General features: G+C 47.8%; 1 protein-coding gene and 1 long non-coding RNA gene across 5 annotated transcripts in view; both read left to right on the top strand.

Annotated features, from left to right (window-relative positions):
• NUDCD3 (NudC domain containing 3) overlaps positions 1–6,818 on the top strand; it is an 87,301-nt gene extending 80,483 nt beyond the window's left edge. For 2 of the 4 annotated variants that reach the window (XM_032484325.1, XM_032484326.1), the window contains 2 exons: positions 1,240–1,428; positions 6,699–6,818. In XM_032484325.1, coding sequence (XP_032340216.1) covers positions 1,240–1,428; positions 6,699–6,725 — 216 coding nt within the window. In that variant the 3' untranslated portion in view covers positions 6,726–6,818. Of the gene's footprint in view, positions 1–1,239; positions 1,429–5,087 lie in introns of all 4 variants that reach the window. The other 2 variants (XM_032484323.1, XM_032484324.1) reach the window with 1 other exon arrangement.
• Positions 6,819–10,283: 3,465 nt separating this feature from the next.
• Positions 10,284–24,430, top strand: LOC116665067. Its single transcript, XR_004321656.1, has 3 exons — positions 10,284–10,514; positions 17,095–17,096; positions 24,418–24,430. It is a non-coding gene; the product is annotated as an uncharacterized LOC116665067 (long non-coding RNA).
• Positions 24,431–25,768: the final 1,338 nt, after the last annotated feature.

The following is a 25,768-nucleotide window of genomic DNA, read 5'->3' as shown; positions in this document are numbered from 1 at the left end:
AATTAACCCAGAATATAAACAGTGGCGTTGGCAGGGTAGAAGTCAGTCATCTGATCAGGTGGGCAGGGGGTGCCCAGAACCTGCCGTCTCTCCCCTGGCCTCTTCACGCTCACGGCCCCTGGGACAGTCAGAAGTGGGAGAGACCTACTTTTGCCATGTGCTGAGATGCTGACGTTCATGCCATGCGTACAGTTTTCTGGAGATTGTTTCCACTGTGTGACCTGCCCTTATCAGTGCCCACACCCTTGTCGGTCCTGGGACTGGGCTCTGCGGGGACTCTTGGGGGGCTCGGGCCGCAGGACGAGCTGGTAGCACTGCTCCCTGCAGCCTGTGAGAACTGGGGCTGACTTCTCATGACCCCTGAGCACACGGTGTCTTCACAGATGTCACCTGTGTGGGGGCCAGCTCCGGGTCCACTTTGTCCTGATTGCCCACCGGCCAGTAACCCTCTCCTCGTGGTGCTTGTCTGAGTAAGAGCTGCTCTTCCTGCTGGCTCGTCATCTCTGCGTTACCTCTCTGCCCCTCTGGGCATGACTTGGGGGTTTCAGCCCATCTGAGAGTGGACAGCATGAGGGAGGGTAGGCAACCTACCTGTCAACTCCTAGCCATTCGGTTAAGAATTTCCCAGTGAACCCAGCCATGGGGAGGGTGTGGCCTAGGTCCTCCTTGTGTGGCCCCTGGGACAGGTGTACTTGGCATCGACTTCAGGCAAAGCCCTGCTGTTCTACGGTCCCCGTCTGTGAGTCCCTGTGTCCCCCAAACTCCCCCCTCCCTGTCAGTGAGGCTGGGTGGTTGTCCTTCCCCTAATGGGGAGGTGAGTCACATGTGGTGGTGGCAGGGCTGGAGGAGCCCCTCTTGCCTCCAGCCTGGCCAGGGAAGAGCATGGGACAAGGCACCTGGGCGTCTGGTTTGAGGGGGAGTCATCAGTTGCTTGTGTGGGCACAAGCTTCTCATGGCAGCTCAGGGAGGCTGTGATGGGGGACCAGGATACAGGTGGCTGCGGTGGCTCTGAGCTCTTGGCCAGAGTGGGCTGAGGCTCTGGTGGCTGAGTGGGTGCGGAGTGCTGATGCATATGGGGGTCACTGTCCGCTGAGAGGACCTGGGGGGACATGGACCACGGGCACCACCCTGATCAGAGTCCTGGAGAGTCAGATCCTCAGCAGCCGGTGTCCCGACACCCCCTCTGGGTCCCCGGTGCCACCTCCCCAACACTGACCTTGTCTCTGCCCCGCGTCTTAGGTGAGCCTGAACAAGGTGGGCGAGTACTGGTGGAGCGCCGTCCTGGAGGGCGAGGAGCACATCGACATCGACAAGATTAACAAGGAGCGCTCCATGGCCACGGTGGACGAGGAGGAGCACGCTGTGCTGGACCGGCTCACCTTCGACTACCGCCAGAAGCTGCAGGGCAAGCCACAGAGCCACGAGCTGGTACGGCTGCCCTCCCGCCGCCCGAGCCGGGGCGGGGCTGGCGCTGGGCGTGGGCTGGGCGTGCTGCTGCTGGGGGTGTGGGGGGGCGGGTGGCCGCCCCCTGGTCCCGGCGCAGGCAGCTCTGCCCTCGTCACTAGTCACCGTCTGGGACGGGGCGCTGGTTCCGCACCTTTAGAGAGCCTGGGTGGCAGGGCTGAGACGTACCTGTCCCCACGCACTTTTCTAGCTCCCATGCTGGGACCATCCAGACAGATCCCTCCCCGAAGTCCCCCAAGACCCGCAGCAGAGGAGGGCCAGCCAGGCCCAGCCCTCCTTCAGGGCTGGTGCAGGTTTGACCACAAAGGGCCAACGGGAAGAAAGTCCTTCCAAGTCACTTTTGAACATCAGGGGCCCGAGAAGTGTGCGTGGCTGGCGGCCGGCGGGGCGGGAGGAAGCAAGGGAGTGAGGGGGCAGCTCGTGCCGAGCAGTGCGGAGCCAGCAGCAGCAGAGAGAAGGGTTCATTAGATGTATGCAGTCTTCCTCCTGTTCTAGTAATCCCGAGTGTGGCTATTTGGAGAAGAGAGGGTTGCTTTTCTCAGGTTATTTTTAGCTCCGTGTCCCATAGGAACAGCACCTGGAGTTTGAACCACGGTGTGGTGGGAACAGTTTAAGCACGTGCTTGCGAGGCGGCGGTGAGGGTGCTGTGTGTGGATGGCTGGACACCACGGCCCATCTCCTAGGTTTTGCAGCTCGTGTGTCAAACACCAGACCCTCCTTTCCCCATTCTGAAGCCCATTCAGATTGTCAGGTGTCCTGTTTGTCTCCCGGGGACCTCCCTTTGTGGTTCCTGTGAGTGTTCTGGGCCCGTGACAGCCGAGCGCCCCTGCCCACTGCCTGCGTGCCTGTTGGGCCGTCCTTCCCGTCTTTGTTTCACTTAGCCCTCCACACAGACGGCCCGCCTTGCTCCTGGGAGGGTTGAGGAGCCACAGAGAGGAGCACTTAGTGAGCACTGATGGGACATAGGTCGGGTCGGGTTGGCTGGGTCATGGCCTACGTGCAATGCCCCTGAGAAGAGGGTTGGGGTTTAGAGGTCACAGCACGTGTTCAAGGTGGGGTGGGATTGGAGCCCTGAGTTGGTTCCAGGCTTCTCTGTCATCCCTGCCTGAGTCCCTGAATCTTCTCTCCATCTGGCTCCCTCACCCACCTGGTCTTGAGGCTGGGACTGCGGTTGGCCATTGAATCACAGGCATCTTACTGGTCTTGTCTGTGAAAAGTGGCCTCTGGCTGTAATCTCTGAGCTTGGAAGTTGCAGGACTCGGAGTACAGTTCACCTTCATGCACGTTTAGGCAGCAGTTTTAATTCAGTTACGTGCATTTGCCTGTGGCCACTGGATGAAAGCAGTCTGAACACTGGCCCAATGGGAGGGGGCCTTGGGCAGCCTTTGAAGCTGTGGGTGTCCCTGCCTGGAAGTGGGCAGGCACTTAGCTGGGAGACCCGAATGGGAAGCAGGAAGCCCCTGTTGACCAACCCAGGGATGGGGCCAGCCAATCAATGAGGATCTGAAGAAGAACCTTGAAGATGCTGCAGTCTAATGGAAAGACTTCCAAGGTTTGAGTCAAAAGAGATTCCTGAACGACATGCTGTGTGCCAGGCAGTGTGCTGACCATAGGGTGTGTGATTGCCTGGCTGACTGCAGTGCCCTGCAGAGACCTTCAGTGGACACAAAGGAGCCCATGGCTGGCAGTGCAGATGGCAGGACTCAGGGCTGACCCCTCGCCCGGCTGAGCTGCATCTGAACAGCCAGGGCCTCAAGCTCTCCACCCCGCGCTAGGGGTAGTAAAGGACTGACAGCTCAGGGCCGTGGTAATAAAAGTGCGAGCTTGTCCGAGGGCCTGGCCCAGCACCAGTACTGCTGTGTGGGGCTCATTTGAGCTTAGCAGAGATTCGGGAAGGAGCTTCTGCAGATGGGGCCTGAGCTCCTAGGGTTCCATGTGAACGTTGCCCAGCACACAGTGCTTTCAGGGAAGCACAGTGTGGGGAGCAGGCTGGGGAGAGAAGAGCCTGGAAGCGTAGGGGAGCTGGCGGAGCTGGGTGGCCTGGCAGCAAGGGAGCTGGACTTCACAGTGTTGAAGGCCTTACAGCTGCAGGCAGTTTAATCGATGGCCTCTGGTCCCTGGAGGAAAGCAGTCCCCGGGAGAAGAAAGAAATTGGGCTGGAGAGTCAGCAGGACCAGCTGCTGGCTTCAGATGAGGGCTGCGGGAAGGAGGAGCAGCTTAGGAAAGTAGGTGGTGGCGACGCGGGACCTGGGGCAGGAGCAGTGGGAGCAGCAGCCTGAGGGCTCTCTGAGGGTTGGAGTGTGAAGGCCTGTCAGACCGCACATGGCGAGGCCAGTGCACAGGGCCATCACACGGGTCAGGGCGCAGAGGATATGTCTCAGTGCCGAGCTCACCTGAGGGTGCTCAGATGAGGGGCGCAGAGTGAGTGAGAGACTGAGAAGGAGGGGCTTCAAGGGGGGCTGTGGGCGGGTGCTGGTCCAGCAGGACTGCCAAGCATCTAGTGGCTGAGGCGACGAACTGGTCACCCTGTGACTGCTGGCTCTGTGAGCTGGGTAGGTGGGTGGGGCCTGGGCCTCTGCTCCGTTCTCCATGGGGGCGGCCTGTGGGCTGCAGGGCCTGCTTGTCCGAGTGCTCTGTCCAAGGTCCCTGGTGTGCACCGTCTAACTGAGTTAGGAGTAATATCAGTTAATTCATAACATGTACTGCGTGGCTTTGGCGTGTTTGTTGCTGCACCACTTAGGTTTAACAACAGGGAAAGGAGGGCCCCTGTCCGGAAGAGAGTCCTGCAGCCTCGTCAGATACCAGGAACTTCCCCTCAGCTCAGTCTGTCGGCCTAGGGACCAGAGATGGCCAGGGCTTTCTGGCCCTCCGGCAGTCAGTCTCTTTTTGATTCTCCTGGTCAGAAGGAAGAGGAGATGGTTCCCAGCCCAGTGCGTTCTCCGGGAGGGCATGGAGAGCAGGCGTGGGGACCCAGGGAGGAAGGAGGGCCTGCAGCACGGGGAGGTGCCTCCCACATGGGTGCAGCCCCCTACAGTCCCCTGGCCTAGGCCGCGGTGCTCAGCCTGCTGCTGGCTCTGAAGGCCGGACGGTCCAGGCTGGCCGCATGCTGGGATAACTGATCCAGCAGCTTCGACCCTTGTCTCCCAGGGGCTGTGGGGGCCAGTGACAGGTGGGTCCACTGCCGGACTTCCTGAGGGCTCTCCCTCTGCCTTACGGCCTGGGTCATCCCCAGATATGTGAGGTTGCAGACCTTGATGCCACCAGCCTTCTCCTTGGGGATGGGGAACAGAGACCCCTTTTCTCCTCTCTGCACTTAATTCTGCCCCATGGGGTGGTGACACCCCCCTGTGCCTCAGTCAACCGTCTGGGCTATAGCCCTCAGGCCATTTGGAGTTTGGACAGAGATTCTTGGTGAAAACGGACAGTGGCTGAACAGGAAGACGTCCAGTGCTTCGCCGGTGACACGATTTGGGTGGAATCGGCCTGTGGGGAGCACAGTCTTGCGGAGTGTCTGCCGTCACCCCCGGCAGGTCTTCCTCCGGAGGAAGCAGAGCAGAGCCCTGCTCTGGGGTGTGTGAGCCTGGTGACCACAGTTAACCTCTTTGTCTATTTTCTGTTTGTAGAAAGTCCATGAGATGCTGAAGAAGGGGTGGGATGCTGAAGGCTCTCCCTTCCGAGGCCAGCGATTCGACCCGGCCATGTTCAACATCTCCCCAGGGGCTGTGCAGTTTTAATGACCGAAGGAAAGGAAGCCCTCGCAGCGGGGGAGGCGGGGTCTCGGCCGTGCTGCCCCTCGGCTCCCTCCTGCCAGGGGCTCGCTGTCTGGTTCACCCTTGCCATCCTTTCTTTCAAGCGTGAACCCGGCCTCCACCCTGGCCCTGCGTCTCCAGACTGCTCCAGAGCAGGGCGAGGCTGTGCAGCCGGTGCCAGGCAGGAGTTGGAGAGCAGGGGGTGTCCCAGCAGACGCAGCCCCGGCCCCTGCGGGCGCCCCCGCGCCACGCTCCGCTTGCTGCTGTTTGTGCTCTCTGCTTGCTGTTCCCGCGCTCGGGGCCGGGTGTGGGCGCCGCGCGGCTGTCCCAGTGCGGGCGGGTGTGCGGACTGCGGGCCGTGCTCCCGGCCAGTTTGGGGGAAGCCTCAGCCTGGCCCATCTGTTGGGTGCACTCACGTGTAGCCTTGTCCGTGTGCTTGTACATGTCCACTGCCTGCCTCGGCCTCGTCGGGGAGCCACAGAAACAGGGGTCCTGGTCGCCGGTTCTGGATGTTGGAAGAAAGTCTCCGGTGGCCTCGGGTGCAGACAGATCCGCCTGTCCCCTGGCTGGTCTGCTCTGCCCCGACCTGACTAGCACTTTCGTCACAGGGATCCGGTTCTTGTGAAAATGAGCCAGGCCGGGCACCCTCAGGAGAGCATGGTGTGTCGGCTGTGCACTGCAGCCCCTGGTCCCTGCTTGACCGAGGCCAGACTGTGCTGCATGGAGCTCACAGCTCTGCTCCCACTGCTCTCCCAGGACCATGGGGCTGCCCTTTTGGACGGTCACCTTGCAGGTCTCTGTGCCCTGGAACCTGCCCTCGTGAGCTCTACCTGCTGGGCTAGGGGAGGAGGCGCCCTGTCTGCGGGGCAGTCCTTCTGGAGACTTCCACCTTCAACTGCGTAGGTGGGAGCCGGCTTATGCAGGCTGGAGGAGCAGGTTTCTGGCTCAGCCCTATGGACGTGTGCCTGGGCCCCTGGGAAGCATTTGCTTGCTCTGATGGCATCATGGGAGGTGTGGACACTAGGTGGCTGGTGGGGGTGCCACCGAGGGGGCGCAGAGCCCTAATGTTTGCAGTCGTCAGTCAGGCTGGTCATGGAGCTGCTGACCCTCTTCAGGGTCCTGTCCCACATAATGAAAGGTCTCACGGGCACGCGTCTGTGTGAGAACCATTCTCCGCACGTCTCCGTCTCCCCCCCCCCCCCGCCACCCCTGCAGGGGTCTGCTGCCGTGGCGAGGGCAGGTATGGTGCCTGCACCTCAGCTGTTTGGGGGACTTTGGGAGCCATGGACTCTGTGGTCAGTTGACTTCCTTTTGCCTGATTTTATTTTCAGTGTTGCGTTTCTCCCCACCCCACCTGCCGTGACAGCAGCCCAGCGGCTCGCTGGCGTCGGGGCGGGGGCGCTGGCCATCCTGTGGGCGTCCCCTGCCCCTCGCTGCCGGCCTGGGCCCTGCGCCCTGCGCACTCTGCCTGTTTTCTCTCTTCAGACACGACAGCAGCAGATTGGCCACTGAACTCCATCCGCTGAGGTCCAAGGAAAGCGGGGTGCCCGTCTGTGAAATCGCCCTGTCTCCGGTGTTGGTTTGCAATAAATCTGTATTTAAGCACTTCTGGGTCTGTGCGATATTTCCCGTCTAGACAGTTCTGTGTGTGGTCATTACCCGAATTCTAGCCGTCAGGCCCCCGGCCCATGTGCACAGCAAACGCTGTAACGGTGAATCCCTGAGCGTCGCCCAGAGGTGTTTCTCCTCCAGCCTGCATACTGGTGAGGCTTCACACAGCTTTCAGAAATCAAATAAGCTTCTGGTCAGGAAAGAAAGTTGTGCTGTAGAGCTTACATCCGCTTCCAGGCCGGATTCAGAAGGCTTCGTCCAGAGGGTCCTCGCTGCCCCATTTACCTGCACTGGCCCCAGAACAGTGGGGCTCACGAGTCTGCCTGCGCCTCCTCCAGGCGCAGCAGGTGGCTGACGCGTCCCCTTCCTCGTCTACAGCCACCCCACCCCCTCCCCATTCCAGGGGCCATGCTCAGTGGGCATGACCTGGTGGGTGTTTCTTGAATGAATGAAGAATGTGCTGGAGGGTGGAATTACCAAGCAAACTCCCAGGGCAGAAGTCACCTGCCAGGAGGGAGAGGCACCAGCTTTCAGCAGTCTGCCTCCGAAGCGTGCAGAAGGCAGGACGGTCAGGAGTGTTCTGTGTGCAAGTCTGTCTAGGAGGTGGCAGCTGCTTTCCAAAGACCTGCCCACCTAGAACACAGCCCGGGGAACACACCTGGACCCACCTCCAGTCTGCTCCCCAGGCACCAGCTGGCAGCAGGCTCAGCCCGGGGTGGGCTACTTGCTTCCCTGAATAGAGAGTGGCATTGTGAGCAGAGGGCAGGCGCCCGAGCACAGCTCCTGCCCCAGGCAATGGCACACACGTGGGACCAGCCCCCCAGGTCTGGGAGTCAGATTGGCTACTGGCCCCCTTGGACTTGGTTACTTCAGGTCCGTGCCGCTACTTCAGGGGTGAGGAAAAATTGTTATTCTGTCATTTCAGACTCAGCTCACCCCTCAGCCGGTCCACACAAGCATAGTTTTATCTGTTTTACTGTCTTATTCCCTTGGTTTTATTCTGTACAACTGAAGGTTGGGTGCACTGGGCTGCCTTCAGAGGGATGAAGGACTGTTGGGTGCTGGATGGGGCCTTAGGGCTGCGCTCCCCTCGCAGCCCAGAGCCCTGAGCTGGATGCCGCCCGCCTGCTCTCCTAGCCCTGCCCTGCAGGATTTGGTGTCTGCTGCTGCTTGCGTGGGGAGGATGGGGCTGGGGGCGCACACTCCAGCCCACCCTGGGAGGGTCCAACTACCCCGTGACTTTCTGGTGCTGAGGGGGATCAGTATGGTGGAACAGAGTCTTGCCAGCCATGCACAGAGAGCCAGTGGGCCTGACTCGACCATGCTCCTGCAGAGTGCGCCCGAGACTGTTCCCTGGGGACGGTTAGGAGGCCCTTGCAGGAGAGATGCCTGGACCCAAGAATGAGCAGGGTTTCTCCAGGAAACTTGGGCCAGGCCTTCCACCACCGCTGTCCTGGTAACTCCTGGGAGGGATCCTAGACTTTTGGCCGGCGTTTGATGGGGGCATTAGGAACGTTTGGATCCAAGCCCCCGTTGTACCACGGCCACAGAGGAAGTGTCACCCCAAAACGCGAGCTGGCCCACTCCTGCTCCCAGTCTCGGCAAGAGCCCCCATCTCTGCTGTCCACATGTCATCTCAGCATAGGCCTGGCCTGGCAGATGCTCTGCAGGTGGATGATGGGAGGAGGGAGGGAGGTCCCCCCTAGCACCATTGGCCTACAAAACCCTAACAGCCCAGACATTAAAAGAGGAGGACCCTGAGGGGCGACTAACTCTGGACAGGGCCACCAGAGGTCACAGTGGGGTGATGGCATGGTGGGGGGGGGTTGTGTGAGGCCCTCTTGCAGGGGTGGGACGATTGCTCCTTGAGGGGCACAGTCATTGGAAAGCTGCCAGGTTATAACCTTGCCGGGCCTGGGATCAGGACCATCATGTGACCTGGCAGTGTCCCCTGGTGGGTCTGGACTTGGGAAGACCCTGAGCTGCAGCTTAGGAAGTCAGCAGCCCCCAAAGATAGTGTGCCTGGTCCACAGCATACCCCACAGGTTTGGGGTTAACAGACTGGGGAGGGGCTGCAGAATTAGGGGGCCCAGTGGGTGCAGAGGGGCGCAGGGGTAGGGGACCACAGGCCAAAGCGCAAGATGCTGGCAGTCAGCTGCAAAAGGAAGTGGGGGCAGGGGTGGGAAGAAAGGAGAGAGAATGTCTGTATTCTTGGACAGCCTGTTCTGTGTCTGGGAGGAAAAGGAGCGTTAACACAGGCCACCCGGAGTCTCCAGCGTGCAGGGTTTGTGCTGACTTCCACGGTGGTGCCAGCGCACGCACTGGTGGTTCTCAGCAGCATTGACACCCAGGAGAACCTACCCAGGATGTAACCTACGGGGCCAGAAACTCCGGTGGGAATCCTAATGCTCCCCAAAGTCTGAGAAGCACTGGTCTGAACGGTGCCATGAGGTAGGATCCCCCCCCACCCCCTGGGGGAGCACTCTGGAGCCAACCATTTGGCTAGCAGTGGATTTGGGGCCCAAGTGACATGTTGGTCCCCACGTGCAGGGAGGGGCCTGGGCAGAGAGGGAAGATGCTTTTTTGTGTTCCAAATCCCTCTCACCTCATTTAAATAGACTCAGGGTCCAAAAGGGGAGTAAGGATGGAAAAAAGGAGAGGACGCCACCTGGCAGTGTCTCTAGACCACTCCTGCCAAGAGATTAGACACAGGGTTCCTTGGGGACATTCTGGGGAGGGTGGAAGGGCTGCCCCCACCACAGGAACCGTGATTCCACTGGCCTCATTCCACCCGCTGTGAAGCCTCCCCTGGGGCACCAGCTTCCAGCATCCGAGGGATGCCTGCCCAGTCCGGGACCACCCTGAGGGCCAGGTGCACCCCTGCTCTGTCTCTGGGTGTGTTGGGTTGGTTAAGGGGAGGCAGGCAGTGTGTCTGGAACATTGCAGTCTGTTGGACTGGACAGCATCGGCATCCTGGGTACCCCCTCAGTCTGGCTCAGCATCTCCCAATGCCAGTCACAAGACAGTGCACCCTCTGTTTATGACTGACATAAGCGACGTGGTCTCTGGAATCCCAAAACACCTGAGTTAGTGACACAGATAAAGCACAAAGATCTGGACTCAGCAGGCCAAGTGGAGCCCACCAGCCCTGGCCTCCTAGATCCAGGCCTCCTGCCCACTCTGGACCCTACAGGTCTCCCCCCGCCCAGCCTTACCATGCAGCCTTCAGAGACCCTGACAGATGTCACCACCCTACCCTCCTTCAGGGACCCCCCCCCCCACTCCTGGGAAGATAGTCTCTGGCCAGGCCCCCCCGCTCCCCTCCCAGCTCTGATCCGTTTTTCTCCCCATCCCTCTCCGCTCTGCTCCCATCCCTCTCCCTGCTTCCTCCATCCCACTCCCCCACCTCGCCTCTGCTTTTCTCTCCCTCCTCTTCCCTCTGCTCCTCCCCCTCCTGCTTTCATCTCCCCTCTGTTCCATCCTCTTCCTCCCTGCTCCATTCTCCTCCCCACTTCCTCAGGCCTGCCTTCCTTCCCGCCACAACCTCAAGGCCAAAAGGTGACCTGGTGACCAGGGCAGTCAGGAGGCCCACACCCTTGAACATATGCATTGTGGTAAAATAACTCATAGCACAAAATTTACCATCTTAACCATTTTTAAGTGTACAGTTCTGTGGCATTAAGCGCCTTTGTATTGGGGTGCAATCACCACCACCATCTCTCTCTAGAACGTCTTTGTCGTCCCAAAGTGAAACTCCATACCTGTTAATATATTTTCAAATTTAGCACTGGTATTGGAAATGAGACTTCACAGAGAAGTCTCAGGTTCTGGGCTCTCCTAAAAACTTGGGAGCCCAGGTACGTGGGATCTGGGCAGCTGTGGCTGTAGCTGGTGGGCAGAGTCAGCTACCGCAGTCCCCACCACTCCACATAGCCCACCACGGGCTCCCCCTGCACCAGGCATTGGAAGGCGGTGGGGGAAGAAGAGTTCGTATCAGAGTGTTGCAGTGGTAGACTCAACTGGCCATTGCTACCTGTTGAAGATGGACAGGATGTGAGCCAAGGAATGCAGCTGTCCTTTACAAGCTGGGAAAGGAGAGGAAAAGAATTCTCCCCAAGAGCCTCAAAAAGAACACAGCCCTGCCAACACTGATTTCAGCCCCACAAGACCCATGTGGGGCTTCTGACCCCCAGGACTCTGAAAAAGTAACTGATTTTTTAAGTCACTAAATTTGTGGTAATTTGTTACACTAGCCATAGGAAATTAATACAGGCACTATCAATATTTTGTAATTTAACCAGTCTAATAGGTGTGTGCTGGTATCTCATTGTGACTTAATTTGCATTTTTTTCCTATGGCTAACTGTGCTAAACATCTTTTCATGTGCCTTTTGCCATCCATATATCTTTGGTGACATGTTTGTCAAGTCTTTTGCTCATTTTCGAATTGGATTGATTGTTTTAGTGTTAAGTTTTACATTTTTAAAATATATTCTAGGTAAAAGTCCTCTGTTGGATATGTGATTTGCATATATTATCTCCCAGTCTGTAATTAATCTTTTTATCCATTTAACATAGTCCTTCTCAGAGCAAAAGTTTTTAATGTCACTGGGGTCCAATTTATTAAGCTTTTCCTTTGTGAATCCTGCTTTCAGTATCAAGTCTGTAAGATCTTAACGTAGTCTTAGATCTCAAAGATTTTCTCCTATTTTTCCCTAGAAGTTTGGTAGTTTATGTTTTACAGTTGAAGTCCATGATCCGTTTTGAGTTAATTTTTGTATAGGGTGTGAGGTTGGGGTTCCGTTTTTTCCCCAAAGTGGCTCCAGCACCATTTATTGAAAGGACTATCTTTCCGCCATTGAATTGCTTTTGCTCCTCCATCAAAAATTAATTGGACGTATTCATGTGGATCTGTTCTGGGTTCTCAATTCTATTCCATTTACTTGTGTGTGTCTGCCCCTTCATCAGTACCACACTGTCTTGATTACTGTAGTTGTATGATCAGCCTTCTTTTTCATAATTGTTTTGGTCATTCTAGAATCTTCCCATTTTCGTATAAGTTTTAGAATAAGCCTGTCTAGACTGCCAAAAAAAAAAAAAAAAAAAAACACTCACTGAGATTTTGGTAAGAATTGCACTAAACCTATAAATCAATGTAGGAAGAATTGACATAGTAAATCTGTAATCATGTAAATATGTGATAGTAAATGTGTCGATTCTCCCAATCAATAAATGTAACATGTCTCTCCAAGGACTTAGATCCTTGGTCTCTTTCATCAGCATTTTGTAATTTTGTTCATATAGATTCTGCACATGTTTTGTTAGATTTATACCTCAGTATTTTGTGTTCTTTGGGTCAATTGATCAAATGGCATTCCATCTTTTATTTTTGTTTCCTCTTGCTATTGTCAGTATATAAAAATGAAATTGACTTTTTATGATTCATATCCTGTGACCTCACTCAACTCATTTATCGGTGATAGGAGTTTTTTGGTAGATTTGTTGGGATTTTATGTTTTATGTAATCAGTCATGTCATCTGTAAATAGAGACAGTTTTATTTCTTTTTTTCCAATCTGGATGACTTTTATTTATTTTAATTTCCTTATTCCAGTGGCTAGAACACTCAGTACTATGCTGAACAGGAGTGGTGAGAGCAGACTTCCTTAACTTGTTCCAGGACTTAGAGGGAAAATGCCTAGTTTTTCACCATTAAGTGTGATGCTTGCTTTAGATTTTTGAAAGATGCTCTTTATGAGGTTGAGGAAATTCATCTCTATTCTTAGTGTGCTGAGAGTTTTCTCATGAATGGGTTTTGAATTTTGTCAAGTTTTTTTCTCAATAAATTTATATAATAGAATTTTTCCTCTTTAGCCTATGGATATGGTGTGTTACAATGATTGATTTTCAAATATTGAACTAGCCTTGCATACCTGGAATAAATCATGTTTGATCTACACACTGTTGGATCAATTTGCTAATATTTTATTGAGGATTTTTCTTGGTGGCAAAGTTCATGAGAAATTTGTCTGTGGGGTATGTGTGTGTGTGTGTGTGTGTGTGTGTGCGTGCGTGTGCACACACTGTTCTGGTTTGGTATTAGGGTAATCCTGGTCTTGCAAAAGTAGTTGAGAAGTATTATTTCCTCTCATATTTTATGGAAGAGATTGATTAAAACTCGTGCCAAGTCTTAAAGCATCTGGGCCTGGATGTTTCTTTTTCGGGAAATTTGAAATTACAACTCAATTTCTTTAATGGTTATGGGACTATTCAGGTTATCTGTTTCATCTTGCCTGAGTTTTAGTAGTTTGTAATTTTTGAAAAATTGGCCCGGTTCTTCTAAGTTGTCAAATTTATGAGTATTAAAGTGTTCATAGCATCCTCTCATTATCCTTTAAATGGTATATAGGATCTGTTATGATATCTCCTGTTTTATTCCTGATATTAGTGACTTGTGTCTTCTCTCTTTTTGATCTTTGTCAATCTTGGTAGAGGTTTATTAATTTTACTAATTTTTTTTGAAGAGTCGGCTTTTTATTTCATTTATTTTCTCTATAGTTTTTATAGTTTTCTAAAATTTTATTGATTTCTGCTTCTTATCCTTTTGTCTTTTATTCCTTTTCCTTCGGGTTTATGTTTCTCTTCTTTTTACCAGTTTCTTGAGGTAGGAACTTAAGTAATTAATTTCAATCCTTTCCTCTTTCCTAATGAATGCATAATGCTATAAATTTCCCAGTCAGCACAGCTTTAGCTGCATCCAACAACTTTTGATTTTTTTCCATTCAGTTCTATATGTCTTAATTTGGGGGGGACTTCCTCTTGCAGATATTTTGTTAAATTTACAAGCTAGTGTTTGGAGATTTTTCTGTTGTCTTTTTCTTACTGATTTCCATTTAAATTCCATTATTGTCAGAGAGCATATTCTCTGTGTGATTTCAATTCCTTTATATTTGTTTAAGTTTGTTTTATGACCCAGGATATGGTTTATCTTGATGAGTGTCAGCGGGCACATGAAAAGAATGTGTATTCTGCAGTTGTCAGGTGGAGAAAGTGTTCTATAAATATTAATTCAATCCTGTTTGTTGATGTTTTTCATTTATGTCCTTGTCTATTCTTGGTTTAGTAGTTTTATCAGTTGCTCAGAGCCCCCAACTTTAATTGTGGATTTGTCTGTTTCTCCTTTCAGCTCTACCAGTTTTGCTTCATGCATTATGAAGCTCTGTTGTTTGATACGTACACATTTAGGATTGCTATATCTATTTGGTAGATCTTTTATCATTAGGTAAAGTCCATCTCTGTCCGTAGTAATTTTCTTTGCTCTGATATCTACTTTATCTCAACTTCATATAGCCATTCCTGCTATGTATAAATAATAAAAAATGATAAAAAGTATGTGTTTTGATTGATGTTTATATATCTTTTCTAATCCATTTATTTTCATTCTATTTTGAACTGAGTTCCTTGTAGAAAGTATATAGTTGGATCATGTTTTTTATTCATTTTATCAATCTCTGTCTTTTAAGTGGTGTATTTAGGCCATATACATTTATTTTTATTTATTTTAATTAATTAATTAATTATTTATTGAAGTACAGTCAATAACAATGTGTCAGTTTCTGGTGTACAGTACGATGTCCCAGTCATGCATATACATACATATATTCATTTTCACATTTTTTTCATTAAAGAATATTACAAGATACTGAACACAGTTCCCTGTGCTATACAGAAGAAACTTTTAAAAATCTATTTTTATATATAGTGGCTAACATGGTAAATCTGAAACTCCCAAATTTATCCCTTCCCACTCCCTTTCCCCGGTAACCATAAGATTGTTTACTATGCTTGCGAATCCGTTTCTGTTTTGTAGGTGAGTTCATAGTGTCCTTTTTTTCCTTTTTTTTTTACATTCCACATATGAGTGATATCATATAGTATATTACTTTCTCTTTTTGTAGGCCATGTACATTTAAAGTAATTATTGATACATTAGGCTTTGTTTTCTATTTTAATATTTGTTTTCTATCTTTTCCCTTTGTTTCTCATTCCTGTGTTTCCTTTTCCTTTCCTTTCTTTAGATTTCTTGAACCATGTTTGTTTACAATTCCATTGTGACTTGTTTGTAACATTTTTTAGTACATTGTCTTGTATAGTTTTTTCAGTGGTTGCACTAGGTACTTCCATATACACATATAACTGGTCACCGTGTTGGTGTTGACAGTTAATCTTTTTGAAAGAGTGTAGACATCTTACTTTTGTTAATGTCCCTTTATCCTCCCAAATTTTAAAATACTGTTGTCTTCCGTATTTCCGCTACATTGAGGAACCACATTAGGATGTTTGCTTTAGCCATAAAATGTGATTAAAGAAATTCATGAAGACAGTTCATGAAGTTGTCTATTGTATGTACCTTTATGTTTATTCTTTCCATTGTTCTTTCCTTGATGAAATTTCCAGCCTTCTTCTGTTACTATTTTCTGTTTGGAGACTTTCTTTTAGCAAATCTTTAAAGATAGATCTGACAGCAACAAATTCATTTAGTTTTTCTTCATCTGAGAATATCTTTATTTCCCCTGCATTCCTGAAGAATAATTTCACAGGATATGGATTTTGCAGTTAACTATTCTTCTCTTTCAGCACTTGAAAAATATTGTGCTGCTCAATTCTGACCACCATGGTTTCAGGTGAGACTTATCCAATCAAAAGGCATAGGATAAAAAAAAGAGAGAGAGAGGGGCCCATCTATAGGCTGCCTGCAAGAGACTCACTTTGTTTTTATTTATTTATTTTTATTGATGTATAGTCAGTTTACAATGTGTCAATTTCTGGTGTACAGTATTATGTTTCAGTTATACATACACACATATATGTTTTCATATTCTTTTTCATTATAGATTACTACAAGATATTGAATATTGTTCTTTCCTGTGCTATACAGAAGAAATTTGTTTTTTATCCATTTTATGTATAGTAGTTAGTATTTGCAGATCTTGAACTCCCAATTTATCCCTTCCCACCCCCTTTACCCGGTAACCATAAGTTTGTTTACTATGCCTGAGAGACTCAGTTTAAATTTAAGGACACACAGACTGAAAGTGAAGGGATGTAAAAAGATATTCCATGCAAACAGAAACCAAAAGAAATCTGGAGTATTTATAGCAGACAAAACAGACATTAAAACAAAGACTGTAATGAGAGACAAAGAAGGGTGTCACACAATGGCAAAGGGTCCAGTCCAACAAGAGGATATAACATTTGTATATGCACTGAACATGGGAGGACCTAAATATGTAAAGTAAATGTTAACAGACCTAGAGGGAGAATTAGACAGCAATACGATGATAGTAGGGGACTTTAATATCCCACTTACACCAATGGATAGATCATCCAGACAGAAAATTGATAAGGAGACATTGGCCTTAAGTAACATGTTAGAGCAGATGGACTTAGATATTTACAGAACAATCCATCCAAAAGCAACAGAATACACATTCTTAAGTGGACATTAAACGTTTTCCAAGATAGCTTGTATGTTGGGCTACAAAACAAGATTTGATAATTGTAAGAGGATTAAGATAATATCAAGCATTTTTTCTGACCACAATAGTATGAACCTAGAAATTAACTACACTGAGAAAACTTGAAAATTCATAAAATTCATAAATTCATAAATATGTGGAGATTAAGTAAGCAACTGAATAACCAATGAGTTAAAGAAGAAATCAAAAGAGAAATCAAAAATACCTTGAGACAAATTAAAATGAAAATGTAACATGCCAAAATTTATGGGATGCAGCAAAGGCAATTCTAAGAGGGAAGTTTATAGCAATAAATTTCTATCTCAAGGAAAAAGAAAAATCTCAAACAACCTAACTTTACACCTCAAGGAACAGAAAAAGAACAAACAAAACCAAAGTTAGTAGAAGGAAGGAAATAACAAAGATTAAAGTAGAAATAAATGAAATAGAAACTAAAAAGACAATAGAAAAAAATCAATGAAACTTAAGACTTGGTCTTTGAAAAGACAAACAAAATTGACAATCCTTTAGCTCAACTTACCAAAAATACCTAGAGAGAATAAGTAAAATAAATAAATAAAATCAGGAATGAAAGAAGAGATATTACAACTGATACCACAGGAATACAAAGGATAAGAATCTGCTACGAACAATTATATGCCAACAAATAGGACAACCTAGAAGAAATGGACAAATTCCTAGCAACATACAACCTAACAAGACTTAATCATGATGAAATGTAAAATCTGAACAGACGTATTACTAGTAAGGGTATTGAACCCATAATCAAAAACCTCACAACAAACATAAGTCCAGAACTAGACAGCTTCACTGGTGAATTCTAACAAACATTCAAGAAAGAATTAATACCAATCCTCCTCAAAATCTTCCAAAGAATAGAAGAGGAGAGAACTCTCTCAAACTTATTTTATGAGGCCAGCAATATCCTGATACCAAAACCAGATAGGGATGCCACAAGAAAAGAAAATTATAGACCAATATCCTTAATGAACATAGATGTAAAAATTCTCAACAAAATATTAACAAACTGAATTCAGTAATCCATTGAAAGGATCATGCACCACAATCAAATGGGATTTATTCCAGGAATGCAAGGATGGTTCAACATCTGCAAATCAGTCAATACAATACATCACAAAATGAAGGATAAAAACCATATGATCATCTCAATAGACTCAGAAAAAGCATTTGACAAAATACAACATCAATTTATGATAAAAGCAACAATTGTGAGTATAATTTTTACTTTGTAGAGAATATTTTATAGAAAAAAATTTTATACAAAAACTTATAAAACTTCTTTGCTGAGATTTTCAATTTCTTCATTTGTTTCAAGAAAATCTGTAATTGTTTCTTGAAGCATGACTGCCCCAATTCCTTGTCACATAATTGCAACTGCTGTTTTATCTTGGTGTTGGCATCAATTGATTGTCTTTTCTCATTCAAATTGTGGTTTTCCTGGTTCCTGCTCTGACAAAGGATTTTTAATTATATCCTGGATATTTGGGTTATTATGTTGTAAGTGTCTTAATCTTATTTAATGCCTCTATTTTAGCAGGGAATCACCCTTTTCAGGTTTCATACATAGGTTAGGGCCTACCTTTATGGGCTGTGGTTCCAAAGTTTAGTTTTCAGCTTTCTTGCATGGTGGTGTAGCCTGGAAGAGAGGGCATGCTTCCATTGGGCTTGGGTCTCTGCATGGCACTGGGTGGAGGTGGGGAGACAGAGGGTGCCATCATGCTGCCTCCCTGGTGGAGAAGCACGGAGCACCAGATCTGTTGGGCCTCCCCTCTCCAATCTTTTGGCCCGAGAGCAGCTTTTCCTGTTGTTTTCAGTCCATGCCTGGTGGCAATCCAGATTGCAGGCCTCTGTCCCAGCCCTGGGTATGCGGAGATAAGAAACCCAGGGACAACACAGCATGCTGTTCTCAAGTCTCATGGCCCCAGCCTATCTGCCTTCTCCTTTCTAGCTTTCAGGATCCTTTTATGGTGTCTGCTGGATTATGTCCAGGGAGGAGGAACTGGAAAAGAGAGTCTATGCCATGCTGTTCTGGAACTGGAAGTCCAGTTCCAGGAGATTTTACCATCACAATATTTTCTGTCTAAAATGAGGAGCCATGATGACTCCTAGATGACAGCTTGGCAGATGGCAGCCCGACACAAACGGCACTGGGGCTTGAGGCTGCCGGGAGGTTCTGGTCATTGTGAAGGGTGGAGAGAAGGCAGACAGGGAGGAGCTGGGAGAAGGAAGCGAGGACGTGGTCCAGAGCATCCTGCAGCTGCCCAGCCCGCTGCGACCCAGCCCCACAGATCCCCCGTCTGTTGGGTGACAAAGTGCAGCACAGCGTGGATGAGGAAAAGGGAAAGAGAGGCAGTGAGTGGCCACCTTGGGCCTCTGAGCATCCATCCAGCGCTTCTTCATGGGTCTGGGGGCTAAGATTCTTCTCTGGAGGCTCTCACAACCCCTCTCCCCACCCCCAGGGCTCAGAGACCCCCCCTGCAAGGGAGAAGGGAAGGCAGAGCCGGGCATGGGGCCAGGAGGAGTGTCTGGGGAGGTGGGGTCCCCAGGTGGCACAGGAGGAGGCCACTTTTCTCAGCCGTTCCAGTCCCAGGGATAAAAATACCAGTTTGCAAAATCAGCTGCTAATCTTGTTGCTAGGTAGAGATCAACCTCAGAATTGCCATTTTGTGCTAAGTTTGGCTGAACAGCTCTTCCCGGGAATTAGACTCTCAGGCTCAGACTCAGGTCTTGGAGGAGGCACAGGGCGACAGGTGCTTTGCTCATAGCCTTAGGAGGGGACAGCCTGGTTGTTATCCCCCTGCCAGCCAGCCAGACAGGGTGTGTGTCACACCCCAACTCTGGAGGGGTGGTGGCCCCGTGGAGGAAGTCCCTGTTCCACCAGGAGTCTGTGTGGAGGCAGCATGTGGGAGGGGTCAGGTACTAGCTGGGTGGGCTGGGAGCTGGGGGAGACCACAGTGAGCCCCCTTGGGGGCCACATGTCCTGCACAGAGGTCCCAAGGCCTGAGGGACAAGGCAGACAGGTGGCCTGGACACCCTTTAGGGAACCTTCCATGGGAAAGTGCTCCCGCCCCTACCCAGTCACCAAGGCCGCTGCTGTCCCCTCCCACCATGCCCACGGTGGAGGTGGGTAGGGAGAGAGTAGGAGTTGCTGCCTGGAACCCAGCCCGTCCAGCTGGGGAGGTGGGACCAGGGGGGAGCCCAAAGCCCGGGACTGTGAGCCCTGAAGGGACAGGGGAGGGTTAGGACTAGGCAGAGGGGACGAGGCTGAGGTGCTCTGCACAGAAAGACCTAGAACTTCTGGCATGGCCACAGCCAAAGGAGGCATCTTAATGACTGTAATTAAAATGCCAAGGCAGGTCTGTAGGGCCAGGTGGTTGCTGAATCCTGGCGAAGAGCGCCAAGTGCCTGAGACAAGGGGACCAGGGCCAGCCAGGCCCCTTGGGGACGGGGACTAGGAGAGGGAAGGGCCGCACCCTCCCCGGAGCTCACCCTCAGGTCCTTCCCCTTCCTGGGCTCGCAGACCTCACAGGGACAGTTATAGGACCTCCTTCCCGAGCTTGCTTTTGCGCCAAGTCCTGCACTCCACTTCCTCTGGACCCCTGTCCTGCTGGAAAGCAGGAAGTCAGAGGGCCCAGGGCCCCGGGGCCTGCTTGGGGGAGCCCGAGCCTCCCAGGCAGAGGCCTACTGGGGTCCGCATGACACTGGCACCATCTAGGCTGGCCCCAGCCCTCTGCTCTCAACCTAGAGTCTCGGTCATACTGAGGGGGCCAGGGGTGTCCCCAGGGACCTGTACAAGGTCTGTCAGCCACAGTCCTCACCCAGAGCCTGCCGCCTTCTCCTTTCTGTCCCCTGTTGTCGACAGCCTCTGCCCAGGAAGGCTGCCAAGGCAGCCTCTCCAGGGCCACTGCTAACAGTGCCATGGGAGGATGCTGACACCCCTGCCCCAAGCCCCTGCCCTTCCAAATGCAGGAAGGCAGTGGGTTTCCTGCGGCCCTCCATGGCCAGGAGCCACGAGAGACCTTCCCATCCCCCCACCCCCAAAAGCACCCACAAAGAGGCCTCATGCATCTGGTCAGTGCAAATCTCCTGAGAAGCTGTCCACAATGGCCCAAATCCAAATGCTCAAATCCCAGTTGGAACCCAAGTTGGGCTGGTCAGCAAATGCTCCCACCCTCAGCCCCAGGCCGGCCTGGCAACAGGAAGACGCCCAGACACCGTGCCAGCACCATTCATGCCAGAGGACAGTCCGAGTCCCAGCCCCTCCTTCCACAGTGGGGACTTGGGGCAGAGCTGGGCCTTGGCCTCACCAGGGATCCACTGGGACCATTCGAGTCCCTGCCTTTCCTTCTGTGCTTCATCCACCCCCAGGGAGAGGGATGGGCATGGGAGCTGCCATCTGTGACCTGTTTCCATCTTTTGATTGATTTGCCAGGATTAGAAGCCCACAGCAGCAGCATTTGGGCTTGAGGCCAAAGGGGAGAAAAGTTGATGAAAGAAGAAGACCCTTTATTACCTAAAATGTGACAGTGCAGAGGAGAAGGAATCCTGGGCCTGGGCTATGTGTTGGATTTAGAACACAGCCCTGGCAGGGCAGGAGTCTGGCCGGCGGCCACCGGAGGCCACAGGAGGGCAGCATGTTTGCTATCCCAGAAGCAAGGAGGCGGGGCTGCCAGGCCTGTCCCCCCTCCTACGGGCCACCAGCTGTTCTTTTTGTTTGTTGGTTTTAATAACAGCTTTATCGAGGTATAATTCACATAGCATAAAATTCACCCTTTTAAAGTGTGCAATTCAGTGGTTGGTAATGTGTTCACAGTTATGCAACCATCACCACCATCTAAATTTAGAATATTTTCATCACTCCAGAAGGAAACCTCGTACCCAATCCCACCCCCGTGCCCAGGCCTAATGAGCCACTAATCTGTCTCTGTGAATTTGCCTGTTTTGTTAGAATGAAGTTGGGCCCTTACCTCACACCATACACAAAAAATTAATTCAAAATGGATCAGCAACCTAAATATAAGAGCTAAAAGCGTAATACCCTTAGAAGAAAACATATATCTTCATAATTTTCAATTTTATATTGGCTTCTTAAATATTACATCAGAAGCACCAGAAAGAAAAGAAAAAGAAGGCAGGAGTGGGAGGAGGGTGTAGCTCAGTGGTAGAGTGCCTGCTTAGCATGCACGAGGTCCTGGGTTCAAACCCCATTACCTCCATTAAAACAAACCAACCAACCTAACTACCTCCCCTCCGAAAAAGAAGAAGAAAAAGAAAGTGGAATTTACTGAATTTAAAGATTTTTGTACATCAAAAGACATTATCAAGAAAGTAAAAACACAATATACAGAGTGGAAGAAAATACGGGTTTAATATCCAGAATGTAGAAAGAACCCCTACAACTCAACAGCAAAAAGACAAACCAACTAAAATATGGGCAAAGGACTTCAACAGACATTTCTTCAAAGGACAAATAACCAATAAGCAGATAAGGAGACCCTCCCATTAGTCACTAGGGAAATGCAAAAAGCACAATGAAATACACTTCACACATGCTAGGATGGTTATAATCTTTTTTTTTTTTAAGGCAAATAAGGTGAGGATGTGGAGAAACTGGAACTCTTGCATATTGCTGGTGGGAATGCAAAATGGTGCAGCTGCTGTAGAAAACAGTTGGTGGTTCCTCAAATAGTTAAACACAGAATTACCATATGACCCAACAGTTCCACTCCTAGATATATACCCCAAACTGGAAACAGGGACTGAAACAGATACTTGTGCACCATTGTTCCCAGCAGCACGATTCACAAGAGCCGAAATGTGGAATCAACCCAAATGCTCATCAACTGATGAATGGGTAAGTGAAGTGTAGTATACCCCATAAAATGAAATAGCATTCAGCCACAAAAAGGAACATGTCTCTGATGCAGTAGTCCCTCGTTAGCCACTGTTTCACTTTCCAAGGTTTCAGTTACTCATGGGCAACTGTGGTCCCAAAATATTAAATGGGAAATTTCAGAAATAGACAATTCAAAAGACAATTCTGCCTTTCTGAGTAGTGTGATGAAATCTCTCGTCATTCTGCCCAAGATGCCTGACAGTCAGGGCATCATCTGCTCCGGACATTCAACCACTGACATCATCATGGCTCGATGATCCAGGATCACCCTAAGCAGATGACCCTCCTTCTGACATGTCATCAGAGGGTCAGTAGGAGCCTGACGCTGCATCACAGTGCCTACTGCATTCGCCTCACTTCATCTCGTCAGGTAGGCACTTCACCATCTCACATCATCACAAGACGAAGAGTGAGTACAATAAGATAGTTTGAGAGAGAGAGATCACAACCACAAAACTTTCACTATAGTATATTGTTATAATTATTTTATTTTATTATTGTTGTTCTTAATCTCTTACTGTGCCTAGCTTATAAATTAAACTTTATGATAGGTATGTGCGTATAGGAAAAAACATTATATATAACGTATATATATTTTATATATATATTATATATATATATATATATATATATATATATACATACACACACACACATATATATAGTGTACAGTACAATCTGCAATTTCAGGCATCCACTGAGGGGCTCAGAATGCTTCCCCTGTGGATAAGGAGGGACTATTTTATATGCTACAATATGAGTGAACCTTGCAAATGTTACGCTAAAGGAGATAAGCCAGATGCAAAAAATGACAAATAGTATATGATTCCATTCATCTGAAATGTATAGAATAGGCAAATTCATAGAGACAGAAAGTAGATTAGAGAGGCTAAGACACTAATGGGAAATTAGTGAAAGGCTGATTATTGGAGTTTTCAACAATCTCATGTTTATGAAGAGACAAAAATCGGAATCTAGGATCTGAGTTGGGGCCTGTGGAGGGCTACACCCCAGGAAAGTGCATGAACCACAGGTAGGAGACGTAAGGACTGCAATCCTGCCTCATGTTACTTTGGGTTAAGGTGGTCTGCCCACAATCTAGCTGCCTCCAGAGGACAAGAGAAAAGCAAAAGAATCCACAGCCTCAATAAATTGTCATGGACTGTGTCCAACATTTGATTATAAATAACTAAACACACCAAGAAATCCTCAGATGACACAGATTTTGGAATTACCAGACAGGCTTTAAAAAAAACTGTTATTAATATTTTAAAGAAAATTGATGATAAGATGAAGAATTTCACTAGAGAAAATATGCATATATACAGAAATTCTAGAACTGAAAATACAGTAATTGATTTTAGAGTGCAATCAATGGGCTTATGATGGGATGCAAGAGAAGAGAAAATGAATGGAGGTTGATTGATAGGATTAGTAGGGATCTGTCTGTAGAAAAATCTCAAGGATGATGCACAAAGATAGAAAAAAGAAGGAAAATACAGAAAGGGGTATAAAAGATATATGGAACATGTTGAAAAGCTCTAAAATATGTACAACTGGAGTCTCAGAAAGAGAAAAGAGAGATATTGGAGCAGAAGAAATATTAGAGAACATAATGGTTGGTAATTAAAAAAAAAAAAGAATGAATGCCATCAGTCCACAGATTCAAAATACTCAGTGAAACCCCAAGCAGGAGAAATACAAAGATAATCTTAAAAGGAACCAAAGTGAAAAGAACTAACTACAAAGTAACTTCAAAGGAGTAACAGTCAGACATAGCAGAGTTTTCAACACAAATAAATAATCAGAAGGAAATAAATTTATAACATATTTTAGGTGCTGGAAAAAAATAACTACTAATCTAGAATACTATAGTGTTTGGCAGCAAAAATATCCTTCACAAATGTGAACGTGAAAGAAATACATTTTTGGAAAAATTAAAAACTTAAAAATGAGAGAATTCATTGGCAGAATACTGGCACTTAAAAAAAAAAAAAAGCACAGGGAATTATTTTGTGCAAAAAAAAAAAAAAAATCCCAGGTAGACAGATGGAAATTCAGGAAGCAATAAAGTGCAATGGATGGAAAGGGTGAATATAAATGAACATTGACTCTTAAACAAAAATAATGCCGTCTGAGATTCAAAATGTACATAAACCTGTGGGAGTGCAAATTAACTTTTCTGATACTGCTATACATGTATACTGGGATTGAGAAAAGAAGCAAATAGATGATGGATAGTGGTTAAAAAATAATTTAAAAATAGAAATAAGTATACCTTGAGCCCTTCCTTTGTGCTGTGCCAAAGACAAAAAGGAAACGTGGTCCAGCTCTTTCCATATGGTCACAGTCTGCTATACTTTTTTGCTTTTGTACTTGATCTTCCCTCTATGCATGTAGTATTCCATACTTAATCTGAACTAATTAGTACTAAGAAAGAAAGATAGAAAGAAAGAAAGAAAGAAAGAAAGAAAGAAAGAAAGAAAGAAAGAGAAAGAGAGAAAGAAAGAGAAAAGAAAAAGAAAGAAAATGAAGAAGAAACCTACTCTCTCCCCCAAAGCTTGGTTCTTGCAGTGAAAATCCAGGCTTTCAATAATATTGCTTCAGATGAAAGTTTATAGCTTAGTTCAGATAATAATAATAATAATGTATTTCTTGGTTCTTAGCTATAATTGCCTTCCCCATGAAGCAATGAATATCACTGAATAAATGAATGAAGGGCCCAGGCAATAAAATTTTTAGGGAAAGAAAAAAATTTATATAGGTAAAAATAAAATGCATGGTAACAACAACAAAAGAAGTGGGAAAGTTAGAAGTGGAAATAGAGTGTGTTAAGGTCTTGGAAGAGATTTTTTAAAAAAAGAGCAGTAATTTATGGTAGACCCTAATACCCCAATAAGTAAAGGATGCATGCTGTCATCATGGGTAACCACTAAAAGAATAATAAAAGAATGTAAATAGTAAATAGTAAAATAATAGTAAGGGCATGCTTACAGCACAGAGAACGTAGCCAATATTTTATAATAACTGTAAATGAAATATAACATTTAAAAACTGTGAATCACTGTGTTGTACGCCTGAAACTTATATAATATTGGACATCAACTATACTTCAATAAATTTTTTTAAATAGTAAAGAAATGCATAACTAATGGGCTAATAAATGGGGGAATGGAATAATAAAAATTACTTAATTCCAAAAAAAAAAAAAAAAGAAAAGATTAAGAGACTATAAAACAGGTGGAAAAAATAGAAAACAAGAATTCACACAGTGGGTGGAAACACAAATCTATCAATCAGGAAGTACATTAAATGTAAAGGGACTAATTACTCAAGTTAAAGACTAAGATAGACCGAATCAAAATGAAACAAATTAAACTATGTTGTTGCTGCAAGAGGTACATCTTAAATACAAGGATGCAGAGAAGTTGACAACAAAGGCATGGGAAAATACAGACCATGTGTGTCACGGGCTCTTAAGACGACTCTC

The sequence above is a fragment of the Camelus ferus genome, chromosome 7 (assembly GCF_009834535.1).
Source record: "Camelus ferus isolate YT-003-E chromosome 7, BCGSAC_Cfer_1.0, whole genome shotgun sequence".
Taxonomy (NCBI): Eukaryota; Metazoa; Chordata; class Mammalia; order Artiodactyla; family Camelidae; genus Camelus; species Camelus ferus.
The sequence above is the reverse complement of the archived record's forward strand: the minus strand, read 5'-3'. Positions and strand labels throughout refer to the sequence as shown.